The 17679-nt window shown below is 37.0% G+C and overlaps 2 protein-coding genes across 3 annotated transcripts in view; one reads left to right on the top strand and one right to left on the bottom strand.

The window, feature by feature from the left end:
* Positions 1–17679, bottom strand: part of LOC149575039 (uncharacterized) — a 125349-nt gene that overhangs the window by 47859 nt on the left and 59811 nt on the right. The window lies entirely within an intron of this gene.
* On the top strand, positions 10172–17006 carry LOC149575040 (uncharacterized). Its single transcript, XM_089812317.1, has 7 exons — positions 10172–10321; positions 14938–15079; positions 15186–15312; positions 15478–15776; positions 15892–16289; positions 16408–16631; positions 16757–17006. The coding sequence occupies exons 1-7, from the start codon at positions 10172–10174 to the stop codon at positions 16866–16868; spliced, it is 1452 nt and encodes a 483-aa protein (XP_089668443.1). The 3' UTR covers positions 16869–17006.

Below are 17679 nucleotides of genomic sequence, written 5' to 3'. Positions count from 1 at the left end.
CGCATGAATCGCCGTGATTCTTGGAACTATGATATGAACTGCTGCTTTCTGCATGCTCCAAGCCATCATTTGGACTGTCTGTTTTTTTATTTCCACAACACCATTTTGTTGTAGTGTTCTTGCAGCTTGAAGTTGTCATTTTTTTCCATGCTTCTCACAGAAATCTTGGAATTCACTTGAAGTGAATTATCCTCCTTTGTTTAATCAAAGACAATTAATCCTCTTTCCAGTCTCATTCTCCACTAAGCTTTAAATTCATTAAATTTGTCAAAAACTTCTGACTTTTCCTTTTAAAAGGCAACCCAAGTCATTTGTGTAAAGTCATCAATTAAAAGCATAAAATATATTTCACCCTGCTTGCTCCTTGTCCTTGTGGGCCCAAATAGATCCGTATAAATCAGCTCTAAAGGATTTGTAGTAATATACTTCATAGATTTGAAGCTTCCTCTAGTTTGGTTTCCCAACTAACACTCTTTACAGACTAAGTTTGAAGGTTTCGAGAGATTTTGAATCTCTCACTACTTCTTTGCAGCTGATTTTTGACAGTATTGTCAAAATTTAGGTGCCACAACCAACTTTCATCTTCTTGTGACATGCAGCACTTTTCACTTATGGTGTTATTAAGAATGTAAAGATTATTGCTTGCTCTACCAGCCTCAGCGATAGATCTGTCTTCTTTGTTTATTTCACACCCTTCAGAATGGAAAGTAAGACTGTCTCCTTGGTCACACATTTGACTCACACTCAAATGACTGTGTTCCAGACCTTCGACAAAGAATGCATTTTCCATTTTTGTTCTTCCATCACCAAGTAAAGAATGCTTTTTCTTGAAATTTTGGCTTATGTATTATCATCAGAACTTATTGTACAACAATTTGTTTCCTTCAAAGAAAGAAACTTGTTTTTGTTACCTGCCATATGTCTCTAACAACCACTGTCAATATACCATGCATCGCCTTCACTATGTGCATGCAAAGCAGTTTGCACAATCATAGAATTTTCTTTTTCTTTTAATATCTTCCTTCTCCAAATCTTTTACCCTTCCTTCTCACTTTTGTCTAGGGAGTTCTACAAAATTACTTCCACAAACTTTTGAAATATGACCAAAATTATTGTACTTATAGCACATGATATTAAAATTCATTAAAGGAGAAAAAGAAATCCTACTCATCAAACCTTGAATTTAATTCACATTCTATGAATGATCATTTCTACAATATTCTCCATAATTCCTAGCTTTATGACTGAAATAACCAAATTGACTTGGTCCTCTGACCAAATTGACTGCATGAAAAACAATAACCATAAAAAGAGTTATTAAACCTGGTTATTTGAGCTTTCCTGGATGGAAGAGGTTTCTTAAAGCCTTCATTTCTAACTCTAGAATATGCACTTGGCTTCTGGGCTGTCTTTTTCTTTATTTCCACCATTTTTAAGATTCAGAAAAGCTTGTTTGTTTTTATTCATTTAATTTATTGAATGTTCTATGTGCTTTAGAAAACTTCGGTCTTATACAAATCCAAGACCAGTTTTGTCAAAAGTAGACTTTTGTGCATTTGATGATCCCACTCAAAATTTTGCAACTCTTTTCACGATGTCCTTCATCACCAGCCATCATGTGCTTCTTAAGATCTACCTTCAAGCTTGTAAGGCTCTTTTCTAATGGGAACCATGCTTTCATACCAATTGAAGAGAATGTACTAGTACTAAGGGGGAGGGGGAGAGGGGGATAAATCAATCTTAGGACACGTTCAGTGCTTATTTTAAATCTGCAACTATAATTTCAAAAAATCAACCAAACAACAGATGCAAGAGCATAGATTATGTGGAAAACTCCCAAGGAAAAAACAACGGCAATATATTGCTTTTATTAACTTCTTAAAACTGTTGGCAACAACCCACATAAGACACCGAGCTTACAAACATGAGTTATTGCTTTTATTAACTTCTTACAACTGTTGGTAACAACCCACATAAGACACCGACTCTTACAAACATGAGCTCCAACTCCCTAGAAGCACCAGGTCTGTATGAGTCACCAACTTCCAAGGAGCTCTACTTGAAAAAACTTCTCGTCACTCTACTCAAAAAATCATCTGCATTCTGCTCAATAAAACTTCTCTCTCTATTATGCTCGATAAACATAAATCTATACTTCCTCTTTTTTTTTTTCATCACACCATCTCTGATTTTTATTTCACAAAAAAAATCATCTTCTTAAACTGCACTTCCGTTTTTTGTTTCATAAATATCCTTAAAACTCTTCAAGAATGAAAACTATTAAAATAGCGCTGCTGTTTGGATTCTCAGAAAAAAGATTTCTAAAATATCTTGTGCACCCATATCTGATCATGAAACCTTTTAAAATCTGCTTTTAAATCCTAAGTTACCAAATTCCAATATATAGGCCCAGATTCTGATTTTGGCATTGTTCCAGTGCATCTAAAACCTTAATTTCACCCATAACGCATGCATTTAATCATTTGATGATTATTCATTATCTCTCAAGCATTTGTCATGTCCCCTTTCTAGAGTGGACATCAGAGACGATAGAGTTGGTCTATCATTAGAGTCTCATAGACTGGCAGTGGTGTTTAGCGACTTAGTCAGGGTACGCAGTGTTCGGATCTGGGGTTTCAGATAGTAGGAGAGTAGTTGAGAGCAGTTCCTTAATTGTAAGAGGAGTTTCCTACGTTTTAGGAGGTGGAGATGGGTTACATTCTTGAGTTTCTACGAGATCATTCTATGGTTTCAGTTTAGGGAGATTCAAAGACATTCCTATTTTTTAGAAGTATCCCTAATTTTGAGGGATGAGACTGTCAGTTATTTCAGATTATCCAGCATCAGTCACACGAGGTGACGAGTTCAATTTCACCTTGTAGAGGTGTTTGGCTATCAGTTCATTATTTGGGAAATATTTTAATATATTTAAATATTATCCTAAGTTAGCATTTTAATTATTTAAATAAGGCTAAGTTATAGCCATTTTGGAGTAATAAGGGGTTTTTTGGCCTCATCTGGGTGAATATCCCTTGGTGTGATAGCTCATTGGAAAGGTCTTGAACTTTTCTAAATATATCTCTTTTGACTTAGAGCATTTCGGTGAACGGATTTCTTTCGATTGGGAAAAAGGTCATTTTCTGGATACTTGACCACTTTAAAAATGAGAAATATATTATTTTATAACCCAACGCCACATAGGGACACTTTTAAGGTTTGCGCTAAGTTTGGTGGGTTATAAGGAGGTAAAGACAAAGTTCGAAGGCATTATTGACATATTACATCTTGGATTTGTGTTTTGGGCTCTAATTGAGCTTTCAGCATTTGGGACGCCAAATCCACTTGCTTTGCTTGTTTGGGACGTAGCCCCCAAAATAGTGGTATGGATTCTTGCAGTCAGAAGCATCTTGGAGATTGTGCATTGTTTCTTCTGAGGAACGAAGTACTAAGTCAAAGTTTTAGCTGGGGTTTGGGTATTTTACCCACCTATGGGCACTTTGCAGCTGTACGGTCGCGCCTGGCAGCCATCTACTTTTCCATGTACAACATTTGAGAGCTGGATTCTGGCCGTAGTTCCTTCTAGACTCATATTTCACCTTCACATCTTCAGGTTGGCTTTATTCTTGGTTGTAATCCTCTGGATATTATTGTAAATCTCCATCTGGTTATATATTAGGCGTATATTCAAAAAAATCTGCTTGAAGCGACTTTGCTTTGAATGTATTTGAAATACATTCTCAAAACTAGTTCATGTTATTGTTGAAAATTCATCAAAAGTATAAAACAATCAAAACCCTTCTGCAACTTCTGTTTAGCTTTGCAAGAAAATTTTAATAAACAGGAAATATAAATTTTAAAATATAAAATTACAGCAGATCAGCAGAAGAGATCCATCAGGGATCTTTCAATGGTATCAAAGCCTAGAACCTGCCAGCCTGCTGGAAAAGAAATCAATTCAGTTATAGGCCAATACCATGGCTAGAAATAAAAATGGGTGCTCTAAGGTTTCATCTTTGTTAACAAGCACAAGTAAGATGCCTCTTGCCAAGACATTCAATGTTGCAGTTATGAGCAGCTACCATCAGTATTGTTCTCTTCCGAAGGAGATACGCAACCTCCTTTCCTTTACAGAATTTATGGGTGTACCTAAAGTAGATGATAATTGGGTATCTAAAAGCTCCTTTCAGCAACAAAAAGATAAAAAAATATTATATGATAATAAAGAAGCCATTGGTCACAAATTGGAAGAGATTACAATCAGGGGACAAACCATTACAGATGTTGGAAATGTGACACCAAGGTGTGAGGCCTATTCTGAAATTTACAATAGCAGTTCAAATCATGAGGTAACATTTATTTCAAATGGAGGTAATGATGTTGATGATAGTAGTCAACTTAAGAATGAGATGACAAGCTTAGTATGCAAGCACTCTGATTTTGAATCTCATAGAAGGCAAGTTGAAGACTTCTTTGAGCCACTTCTATCTAAGCATGTGAAGAATCAAGATGGAGTGTTGTTTGATGATTGGAATGGAAGCATGGAGGAGGCTCCCATAACTCTGATTTGGGGCAGCGATAGCTTACACCCGTCTTCATGTAATATGGTAACTCTTTCACTTGGGAGTAGTCATGAAGGCCCATATGCAAGTGGTGGCCATGAGGCTTTCTATGATAATACACTTAAAAGGGGTCAAAAATATAACTAGAACACATCATAATAATTCTGAAGTTCATAACAGCAATGACACAACTTCGTTACCTCAAGATGTGGCATCCTTTGGTCAAGAAGAGAACAATGATTTGTATTCTATATTTGAGGGTACACATGGTGCAAGCATGGGACGTGATGATGGGAATGGTACAAGTCATCATAAGCATGATTTTGTGTACTTTGGGGTAGATGATATAAAACATTGTCAAAGGTTGAATAAATATTGGTTAGATAGAGCTATGCAAGCAAAGATACTTGCTGCCCAAGCAAGACAACGTCTCCAAAGAGTCAAAGAATGCCATAATCAAATAGATGATGCAAGGAAACAAAGGGAATCATCCATTAGATCTTTATTTCTTCCAACGGAAGAAGAGGCCAGCATTGATTTGGATGGAACAACAAGTAATACAAAGGGTCAGGATTGTTTTGGTGAGTTTGCACAAGAGAGTAATCCGGACATACGTATTTCAGAGGCATTGGGTGATGAGACTTCATGTCATGATGAGTCTGATTTCTTAGACCATACCCTAGAAATCAGAGTAGTGTGTACTCATAGTGACACTGAATCCCAAAATCATGATTCGGTTCTATGTGCAAACACATGGGGAGTTGATGAGAGTGAGCATAGTGTGGTGACAGCAGTTTCATCATTGACATAAGACGTGGTCTCAGAGGTACAAAATTGAAGTACTATAAATGAGGATACATGCATTAGTGAATGCATACTGATACTCCTTACAGTGATGTACATAACTTCGACACAGTATTCTACCATAGCGCAGATTCAGAGGTAGTACACATGCCTGAGAACTATCATTTTCAGACTCCTCATCGTTTCATTAGACAACTCAGGGTTTATGACAAGAGGGTAGACATAGTGGTTGAGCACTTTGATGTCACTCAATAGATATTATCCACACTCAGTTGGAGTGCTTTTATGACTGATGAGTAAGATAGTGGAGGATTTTCCATGGCAAATTTTCATGCTCTTCATAAGGCTATGGGGATATTGAAGCAAGACTTATACTATCCATGTTGCGATAGTGCGCTCCCATCTTCAAAGGATAGAGTTATTGACTGTAGGCACCTGACTCAACAGTTTGGGAGGATTGGTTGGTGGGACCAGCCAACGATCCAACATTATGTCAAGCAGTTTCCAACGTGGGCTATCACATCTATATCACAAAGACTTCATCAGGGATCATGGTTACAAGATGGTGTGGGTATTAGCAAACATGATGCTTTGGACGATTATTACTTTCGTGGTGGTATCACAGTGGTTGCCGAGAGATATGGCATGATAGAGGTTTCCAGTTATCCCTGTTTATACCTGATGGATGGGTGCTGGTTCAAATGGTGTTGGAATCCGGGTGTTGTTTTGTTTGACGCCTTGTCTCACAAGGATTCCAGTATGTTACCACCTTGGTTGTGGGAACACTCTCATCCAGTGTGGGATCCTAGTATTATCATATGCAGTGCATTTGATTGGGCAATCCTTGATGTGTTGCTTCATATCACACACCCAGGAGTGTATATCAGAGTGGCGCAACAGGAGTTTGTTCATTGCTTGTGGACAAGCAATCTCTAGGAAGGGAGGATTGTCATGTCCCCTTTCTAGAGTGGACATCAGAGACGATAGAGTTGGCCTATCATTAGAGTCTCGTAGGCTGGCAGTGGTGTTTAGGGACTCAATCAGGGTACACAATGTTCGGATATGGAGTTTCAAACAGTAGGAAAGCAGTTGAGAGCAGTTCCTTAATTGTAGGAGGAGTTTCCTATATTTTAGGAGGTGGAGATGGGTTACATTCTTGAGTCTCTATGAGATCATTCTATGGTTTCATTTTCGGGAGATTTGAAGACATTCCTATTTTTTAGGAGTATCCCTAATTTTGAGGGATGAGACTGTCAGTTATTTCAGATTATCCGACATCAGTCATAGGAGGTGACGAGTTCAGTTTCACCTTGTAGAGGTGTTTTGGCTATCAGTTCGCTATTTGGGATAGCCATTTTGGAGTAATAAAGGGTTTTTTGGCCTCATCTGGGTGAATATCCCTTGGTGTAATAGCTCGTTGGAAAGGTCTTGAACTTTTCTAAATATTTCTCTTTTGACTTAGAGCATTTTGGTGAACAGATTTCTTTCTATTCGGGAAAAGGTCATTTTCTGGATACTTGACCACTTTAAAAATGAGAAATATATTACTTTATAACCCAACACCACATCGGGACACTTTTAAGGTTCAAGCTAAGTTTGGTGGGTTATAAGGAGGTAAAGACCTAGTTCGAAGGCATTATTGACATATTACATCTTGGATTTGTGTTTTGGGCTCTAATTGAGCTTTCAGCATTTGGGACGCCAAACCCACTTGCTTTGCCTGTTTGGGACATAGCCCCCAAAACAGTGGTCTGGATTCTTGCAGTCAGAAGCATCTTGGAGATTGTGCATTGTTTCTTCTGAGGAACGCAGTATTGAGTTAGAGTTTTAGTTGGGGTTTGGGTATTTTACCCACGTGTGGGCACTTTGCAGCTGTACGGCCACGCCTGGCAGCCATCTACTTTTCCACGTACAGCATTTGAGAGCTAGATTCTGGTCGTAGCTTCCTTCTAGGCTCATATTCCACCTTCACGCCTTCAGGTTGGCTTTATTCTTGGTTGTAATCATCTGAATATTATTGTAAATCTCCATCTGGTTATATATTAGGCTTATATTCAAAAAAAAACTGCTTCAAGTGACTTTGCTTTAAATGTATTTGAAAAACATTCTCAGAACTAGTTCATGTTATTGTACTTTTATTATTACTTATTGAAAAATCATCAAAAATATAAAACAATCAAACCGTTCTACCACTTCTGTCTAGCTCTGCAAGAAAATTTTAATAAATAGGAAAAACAAATTTAAAAATATAAAATTACAGCAGATCAGCAGAAGAGATCCATCAGGGATCTTTCAGCATTTCTCACCATTTTTTCTCTGTTCTACAACTGTAGCATTTTTCTTCGAAGGTGAACACTACGGAGAACTAAGCCCCACATCAATGACTTGGGAATCATTGGGGAAGGCAGATTTAGTGGTCAAAGGTGAGTGAATCTTCATTTTGTTCAAGTTTTTAATGAATTTTTCAAGATATTTGAACATTTTTTTTAGAAAATCAAGTTCTTTTTTTAAAAGAAGTTTTGAAGATTTTTTATACTTTGCATGTATATTAAGGGGTTATGATGCTGAATATTTTTTAAATTATTCTTTTGCAGTAACATCTTGAGTGTCTTTTTTTCCATTTTAGGTTCATTGTTCAAAGTCAGACATAATGCCTGGGAGTGGAAGTCAAAGTGGAAGTGGAAGCTCTAGTTCAGTTGTCAGGGAAAACACTTTTAAACTACTTTAGGGTTACACAGATTAAAGCAATGTCTGATGGTGGGAGTTATATTTGGCAGCGTAACCATTGCAATGTAGAGTATTCAAGCTCATATTATTGAGTGAAACCTCACTTCATTCCCAGCACTAGAAAACAAATGAAACCTTGTATAAGGGTAACTGGGAATGGGCTATCAACTAATTTAATACTGCAATATGCTAGAGAAAAAGAGGAAGCTTATATGTTAAGCAACAAAGCAAAGACTACTCCACCCCCTACACAGACAAGCTCGAGGAGACCTCCTAGTGGCTTGGTAAAATTTGTTGGCCCACATCCTTTCTCGCCGATGTGACCACCTTCTAAACCACAAAATGTTACACAGAAAATAGGCCCATTCGATGTGACCTTTAAAAGTGAAATTAGAGAGGTTGGTGATTGAAGTATTGCTCGTTGCATATATGAGAATGGGCTTCCATTCAACCTTGTTAAATCACCTTATTGGCAGGAGATGGTGACTATCCTTTGCACTATCCTTTGCAATACACCTCCTACTTATGCTGATCTTTAGTACGAAAAGGTGTGAACCAGCTTATTGGCAAAGGAGAAAGCCTCAGTAGCGACATACTTGAGAGTGGCCAAGGATACATGGACGAGAACAGGCGTGTCCACCATTTATGATGCATTAAAATATTGCAAGGATAGGCCTTTAATTAAGGTTATAGCAATGTCAAATAAAGGGGTGATGTTCTTGAAGATAGTGGATTGTAAGGGGAAAGTGAAAGATACAAGCTTAATTTCCAACACTCTCATGGAATCCATTGAGATGGGTAGTACTGCAAATGTTGTCCAAGCCATTGCAGTCAATGCTAAAAATCGTAGGGCAATCAGGGCTAGAATGAAGGCCACATATAATCACATATTGTGGACATTGTGTACAATCCACTCACTCAATTTAATCATGCAAAACATTGGGACTCAAATTGAACAAGTCAATAAAATTTACATGGAGGCTAAGGAGATATAAATGTTTGTGACTAATCATCACATGACACATCTATACATCGAAGTTGTTGAAGGTAATATAAGGTTGTTTTTATATTTTATTATTTAGTTATAATTTTAAAAAATTAAAAATATAGTTAAACTTGATATATGACATGTATGTTTTAAAACTTATGCCATCGTATGTTTGTTGAAACGGGATTTTCATCTCACACCATCGTGTCAAGATGACTTGTGAAGGTGTGAGAGGCCTTGAGGCCTATGGTTATCAACACTTTGTGGGGGTGTGTGGAGGCAATCAAACATAGGATGAGCCCAAATATTGAAAGCATTGATCTTTAATGATGAATGGTGAGACCACATGGAATATGTTTTGGAATTCACTGAGCCCATCATGAGCATAATTAGGTTTGTTAATATTGATCACCCGTGTTAGGGTGAAATTCAAGATGGCATGTATACTATGGTGGTGCACATAAAAACAATAATAGTGAGCAAGGAACATACAAATACATTTTTCAAAGTTGTGGAAAGAATTATTGTTGACCATTGGAACAAGATGACCACCCCTTTACATCTCTTGGCATATGCTTTGTCACCAAGGTTTTATAGCCAAGAAAATGGTTTCACAACCAAAGAGGGCAGCACCATCTAGAGATGTTGAGGTAGTTGTTGCTTACAAGGCTGCATTTACAAAAATATATAATGATGAAACTCAAAATATTGTCTTCGCCTAGTTTGCCCAATTCGTATCTACCAAATATCATGATGACACTGCCCCTCGTCAAGCTCAATATAGGATGGATGTTCATGAATGGTTGTTCTAGGCTCCATTTCCTTGCAAACTCTTGCAATTAATGTTCTCTCCCAAGTATGTAACTTTTCATTTATTGTTTTCCATTTGATCATGATGCTATCATATTGAAATTAAATACTAAATGTGAGTGTTGTATGCTAACTTGACAAGTTGCACGTTCTTCATCTATATGAAATTGGGGTGCACGCTCTTTCATCCACTCAGTCAAGCAAATTTTTTTGGGGGTGCCAAAAAAAGCAAAGGATTTGGTCTCCATACACTCCAAACCTTTGTTTTTGGTCACATAACAAAATGGACTACCGTGACAGTGTGACAAGGAATTGGGATTTAGTCCCTGAGTGTGTTGGTTTGGATGTCTCGGTTACACAACTTGATCCAGTCCTTGTAGAAGAACAAAAGGCAGCTGTACCACATGACATGGACATGGCAAGTGACACAACTGTTGGTTCAAATAAAGTTGAAGTAGAACCAGACCTTGATTCCTATGACAACAATAAAAATAAATTTGGATATTAAATATGAAATATGGCTTGTAATTTCATTGTCATTGTATAATGACATTTTGAGACTTTTGCAAAGCATCAATATGATATGAGGTATTTTATTTATAATTTATCAGCAATTGTGGATTTATTATATGTTTAAAATTTTGAACCAATGATGGATGAACATTAAACGCGTACATGTATGAATCTATGAATATATATATATACCCACACACACACACACATACATATAATATATAAAAGCTTCTATATATATATATATATATGAAGGCTTCTCTTTATACACACAATACCAAAACCAGCAAAAAAAAATTTACCAAATCCAGGAACCCAAATCTATATCAGAACCAAGATTGTCAACTTCATTTAAATCTACATAGAATCTTTCTTTTTATGTCACTTTAAATCTTTTATTTTATGACATAAATTAGATTTGGTTTAGCCTATCACATCCTCAAACATTTTTTTCTTATTTACTTCTAAAAGATACTGCCAGCTTTATGTGATTTGCTTCCATTTTTTACTTGGCAACACTCACCTTCTTTTAGCAATATCAAACATTAGGCAAATTATTTCTAATACAACAGCATATTCTTTCTAACAGCAGCTTATTCTTCCCAACTGCAGTTTCTTAGATGTGTTTGCATGTATCGAACTATAACATCAATGACAATTATCTAAAACTCGATGGAAATCGGTAGTACGTACTACAAATCCAATATATGTGTGTTTTTTAGAATATTTAAATAAAATGTATATTTTCAAATGTTTGATAAATTTGAATGTTGCTGTCGTGTTTTTCCCTGAATATTTGCCGAGAGTCAAATTGTTAAACATTTTGGATCTAACAAATTATTGCCGAATCTGAGTTTTTCAACAATGACATTAGCTGTTTCAACTCAAAATTTATCTCTTGCATCTGGTTGTGAGAAATTGTCATAGTGCACTATATATCATCAAGAAAAATTAAAATAATCAACAGATCTTAGACACTGACTGTTGATTTCATCTCTAGCCGATTATTGGTTGCTCTATGTATGGAGGGCATTTGCAGAGCATCGTCTTGTGTTACAGGCAGAAAATGTGTCTAAGAGTTAGTGTGGCAGCAGATTTAAATCCAGAGATCAATTTACAATGTTTGTTAATTTTTCCATACCTGGTGTCTTCCATTACAAATGCTAATGAGATAATAGACAACAGTAAATATGCGATCCTAACTAATATTGTTGCCAGTTCAAGAGATCTGTGTGGTTTTCGACTGATGATTTTGGCAATATCTGTGAATCTGCGATCCTAAAACAATCCAATTATTCAATATTCAAAGTTAATGAAAAAGCATTTCTTTATATATATATATATATATATCCCCCCAAATAAAAAATCACACATCAGTGCACTCCCATCCACATCTGCACCCAAATCGGTAACTCAGGCCACTTGTAATGCAATATATTTCAACTGCATGTGATCTCTAGTAGAGTATCTTAAGCTGTCAGCAATACACATGTAATTCTTCAAAATGATCCTTGTATGGATTCGTAATGTGCTCCCAAATGACTTCTCAAAGCCTTCATAATGTGATCACTACGTTTTCTTTAACAGCAAGTACTCGCAATTTCAGTATTTCTTGCCAAATATACACCATTTAAAAACCAATAATGAAGTTGAGAACCTGACCAGTCTAAATGATAAGGTTTGTGCTGTTTTTCTACGGGGGTGTCCATTAGTCCTATAGGATAAGGGTTAGTGGCCCAAAATTAGGGATGGCAGCAAGTAATTTTTTGTACTGCTCAAATTGTGGGCCGGCTGCAAGTCCATGGGAAGAGTAACATGGTTGAGTTTAACAATGCAACTAAAATTCAAAAATGCAAGAGATTGACACATAGGTCACTTTGCCATTTTATTATACTAGTTGAGTCTAGTAGACAACCCTTAACAACATAAGTGTGAGTGAGTTATTTCGCTTCGTCTCATACTCAAATACTAACCATCTGACAAAGTGATAATATATTAAATTTCAATACATTATATGTTTTGTTTATGTTTTATATAACTTTTAATGACAACATTTATCGTGAAATCAGAAAAAGTCTTGTTTGAGACACAAAATAACCCTGGAACTCAACACTGGTGCATGCATGAAACATAGATTCAACTTTGTGCCAGCTTACAACCATTAGTTAATGTCAAATCCCACTGGGATTTGTAACTTTGCTGTCTTAAGCAAAACATTGACGTGTTGGTTTTTAACATGTTCATGGCATTTCAAGGAAAAGGATGGGGGAACAGTAGGAGACACATTTCCAGGAAATTTCCTAGAGGGCCAAAAATAGGGGACATGTCCCCGAATAACACAGAAAAATAATACTATACTGTTCTATAATGGTCGTCTTAGATAGTCTTTAGTTTATTAGGTTGTTTCTATTTCCAACTTTAGTTCACAATTGTTTCTTTTTGAAACATCGACTTTGTAAAACTATATAAGGAGCTTTCATCTCCTTTGTTTAATACAACTACAACAACATCGATTTACCATAAGATGATATCAGAGCATGTCGATGGGATTTCATAAAATTTGGCAGTTTTTTTAAGAAAAGTTCAAGCCTCTTTTTATCTCAAGTTTTTTCCAGAATTTTTTTTCGATTTTTGTGAAATTAAAAACATTAGCGGTATTTTATGAAACTCTTGTGGTATGAATTCGAACATTTTTGCTGGAAATCGCAAGCGTGATTAAGTGTTTTAATCTTGTAATTTCTTGGTTGCACCAAAAGTCTCTACTTTTGAGGGTTGCATGTTTGTTGCATGTTTGTTGCATGTATTTGCATGTTACTTGCTTGTGCAGTTTTACCATGCAAAGCCTCATGTTTCTAAGAATTTTCACTCAAAATTTTTCTAATTTTGTAATTTGCAAAGTTGTGTAAGATTTTTTTGTGGATATATAATTTTTTCCTCAAAAATTATGTATTGGGATTTACTAGTTTTCCTAAAAATCAAAGCTGTGTATTCTCTGATCCATGCTTCGGATTTTGTTGTCTAGATTTTGATCAATTTCTCAACTCAAAAATTGTGTTGGGTTTTTGTTGATTTTTTCCCTAAACAAAAAATGTGGCTTTTTGCAGTCTGTTTTGAAGCATCATGCTCACTTACAAAGTTTGGCGGGTTTGACGATTTTTCCTCAAAATCTAGTTGTTCTCAGTGTTTCTCTTGGTCTCCAGGGAAGAGCAACTTCGTTATCCAACATCAAAATGGATGTTTTTGTGATGATTTTTGATCAGATGTTTTGCTGATTCTGGAAGGGTTAATAGCATAATCAATGGCAGGCTCTGTCTTTTGTTGCAAGGCATTTTGAAGAAGGGAACACCCTTATCTGTTCATTTTTGGTTGGACTTTGACTTATTGGTCATTTACATTTTGCAGATCTGTGAAGGGTCTCAGCAGCAGCAAAATGTTGTGAAGAATTTGTGACCAAAAGACATCAGTTAGACCATAGATGTGAGTATCGCCGATTAATCGGCGATATGAGATAAAATCGCGATTTTTTGGGGCCGGCGATTTAGTTGCCCCAAAAATCGCGATTTTTTGTTGCAGATTTTTTCCAAAAAATCGCAGATTAATCGCCTAAAAAATCACCTAAAAATCGCGATTTTTTGCAAAAAAATCGCCCGCGCCCGGCAGTCACATAAAGTGACGAAAAAACACGTTTTTTTCATTATGTTTTTACATTGCTTAGGGTGTTTTGGAGAGGAGAGGATAGAGAAGGAGTTCTTGGCAAGAAATAGGCAGAATCAAGTGCATTTGGAGGCCTTTTGATTCGATTTCTTCGTTACTAGGTAAGTGATTTGAATCTTTGTTTTTTGTTTTTGCAAGAGATTGTATTTTTTTTTCTTGCATGTAAATGGATAAAAATACATTCCTAATTAGTTAGGAATGCATTTGATGAATGTAAGCAAGATTAAATGCATTCATTTGCATTTTTTTCCATTCTAGATTGAATTTATGCTAAAAATTTGCCCTTTTAAAAAAAATTTGAAACCCTAGCAGCTAGTTTGTTTGAATGTTATTTGGATTTCAATTTATTGGTGTTGTTATTGGAATGTTGCTTGAATTCTTTGTTTAACTGTTAACTTTGATCTTGTTATAATTTATTTATAGTTTTTTTTTTAAATTTGTATGTGTAGGCAGCCCGCAGCAGTTTTAAATGGCAGACAAATGGCCATTGACTCCATGCCCCTCAGGCTACATTGGCACCAGGCCAAAGAATGCGAGAGATCAAGCATAGAAATATGCCTATGAAGCACCCGATGAACCAACCAAAGTGATTTGCATTCGATGTGAAAAAGTAATATCCGGGGGCATTTACCGGTTCAAATATCACATCGCAGGGATCTCAAAATATGATACGAATCCTTGTGAGAATACAACAGAAGAAATAAAAAGGTTTGCAAATGCCTTGCTCGCAACTGGAGAGCAAAAAAAATTGCAAAGAGAGCGGAATAAATTGCATGTCAGGGCACCATAGCAGAGACCTAGGGCAGTTTCGTTGATGTTCAGGAGGAGGAGGCAGCCATTGAGAGCATGGCTGGCTCTTATCGTGGGCCGCGTGTCCGCAAACAGGGTGGTTTTTCTTTCACGAGTTCCACTCCCACTCCCACTCCTACACCTCCTAGCACTTCCGCACCATCAGGATCAGCAGGTGCTTCTGGGATAGGGAGCTATTTTGTGCCGAGGCACACACTTGGTGCACAAGCTTCATTAGAGGCCACTAGATGGAATAAGGAGGTTGGACAATGCACTAGCAGATTTCTGGGTTTTCAACAACCTTCCTATTAGTGTTGTTGATAGTCCCTATTGGGAGGCTTTGGCCACAGGGTTGACAGTTGCAGGAAAGGGGTACAAGTCCCCTTCTCGTTTTGTGTTGGGTGGCAGGTAAGCGAATAATTTTATTACACTCGATTTCCTTTTAATTTTTAACTTTTTACTTAGTTCTAAATTTTAATTAATTTATCTAGAAATTAGAATGTTGATTACTAAAGTCTAAATCAATTTTAAATTACTAAGAATCTAAGAAATAACTAAATTTTGTTTTTGTAGGCTTATTGGAAATGTTGTTGAGAGGGCCAAAGCATTTGTTGAGGAACAGAAACAAGAATGGACAAAATTTGGTTGCACCATTCTTTCCGACGGGTGGACGGATGGGAAGAGTAGGACCATAATTAATTTTTTGGCCTACTGTAATGATAATGTGGTGTTCCTGAAATCAATCGATGCCTCCAACAAGGTAAAAAATGCTCAGACATTAGCATTGATGTTGGAGAACATGGTCTTAGAGATTGGCATTGAAAATGTGGTGCAAATCATCACAGACAATGCTGCTGCATATGTATCAGCAGGTAAACCGTAATTTTATGTTGCATGTGCATTGTGAATTTCACAACAAGAATTTTTAATAGTTTGATATATTTGAAAAGTTGGTAACTAATTAGTATTTGCTTTTACAATTGGCAGGAAAACTCCTACAGCAGAGCCACCCCACTCTCTCTTGGACCCCGTGTGCAACACATGTCCTTGACCTTCTTTTGGAGGACATGGGCAAACTTGAGTGGGTCACTCCAATTGTGAAGGATGCAAGGCGGGTGACAAAATACATATACAATCACCCATGGGTCCTTAGCCTGATGAGAGAGCACACTGATGGCAAAGAAATTGTCAGGCCTGCCGTCACAAGGTTTGCAACGATTTTTTTGACATTGCAAAGCATTCTCGATAATTTGGCTTCTTTGAAGCAAATGTTTGTTTCCAAAAAATGGCTTGCTTCCACATTTTCAAAGAAGAGTGAAGGAGAGAATGTTGTGCGGATTGTGTTTGATAAATATTTTGAAGATAAGGCTGATGAAATAGTAAAGGTAACTACAAAACTTTAAGTTTTAGTTTACACTTTACAACTTTATAACATACTAAGTTTGTAACTCAAGTAAATAATAATTTTGTAACTTGTCAACTAATTTCAAATTTATATTGCAGGTGTCTGAGCCTTTAGTCAGAGTTTTGCGTTTGGTTGATGGAGACCAAACGCCAATGGGTGAACTATATGAGGCCATGGACAAGGCCAAAGAATCTGTCAAAAATTACTACAAGGGGGAAAGCATCAAATATGAACCCATTTGGCAGATCATTGATAGAAGGTGGAATAATCAACTTCACCAACCCATTCATGCAGCAGGATATTTCCTCAACCCACGTTTTAGGTATACTGTAAGCTCATTCTTACTCAAATTTAAGTTAACGAAGACTTGAGTTCATTTTGCTTTCGTAGGGTGTTGGGTGTGTACTAAAATTGCAAGACTTATTTGTTTTTGGTTTTTGGTTTTAGGGCTGATGGTACATATGCAGATCCTGATGGAGAGGTCATCAGAGGCCTAAGTGAGTGCGTCGAAAAGATGGTAACCAGCAAGGAAACAAGAGATAAAATCATCGCTGAGTAGGAGATCTTCACTTCAGCAGGAGGCAAGGTGTTCTCCACTTCTCTCTGCAAGAGAGCAAGGCTTACACAAACCCCAGGTAATACATTTGCAAACTTCTGAATCTCAAATGCTAAATTAATATTTATGTTTCATTTTTTGTTGTCTATTAGCATTTTCTAACTTGTACAATTTTTGTGATGCAATGGCTTGGTGGACCACTTGGGGTGCAAGCACTCCAAATCTTGCAAAATTTGCTCTCAGAATCCTATCACAGCCTTGTAGCGCATCACATTGTGAGCGCAACTGCAGTTTGTTTGAGGCCATCCACACAAAAAAGAGAAACAGGTTGTCCCAAAAGAGGATGAATGACATGGTCTATGTGCAATATAATCTTAAATTGCGCATGAAAAAGGCGCAACAAGATCCTCCTGGGCCAATCGATTTGGATGAGATAGATCCTTATTATGATTGGACGGCACAAGAGCAAGCTCCCTTATTTACACAGGAGGACATCTCCAATTTGGAGAGGGAGGCCGCAGAGGAGGCTGCGGAGGAGGAAGGGGGTGGAACTGGATATGACATCGATTTGGATGACATCGAGGAGGGCGATGATGAGGATGATGACATTGAGCTTACTGCAGAGGACCTTGACATCTTGCGTGCAGCGAATGTGGAGATACCGACATCTAGTTCTATAGCTACACCATCTCCTGCATTGGCACAGACACAGACACGGTCACAAATCCTGCGGGGTTCTAGTTCTAGAGCTTTACCCTCTCCCACACTCGCTAGTAAAGTGACTGGGAAGAGGAAGATTTAGTCCTGTATTTGA

Source organism: Cupressus sempervirens, chromosome 2, assembly GCF_028749045.1.
Source record: "Cupressus sempervirens isolate cs-2001-9-10 chromosome 2, ASM2874904v1, whole genome shotgun sequence".
Lineage (NCBI taxonomy): Eukaryota > Viridiplantae > Streptophyta > Pinopsida > Cupressales > Cupressaceae > Cupressus > Cupressus sempervirens.
Note: the sequence above shows the minus strand (reverse complement) of the source record. Positions and strands in the feature narration are given on the sequence as shown.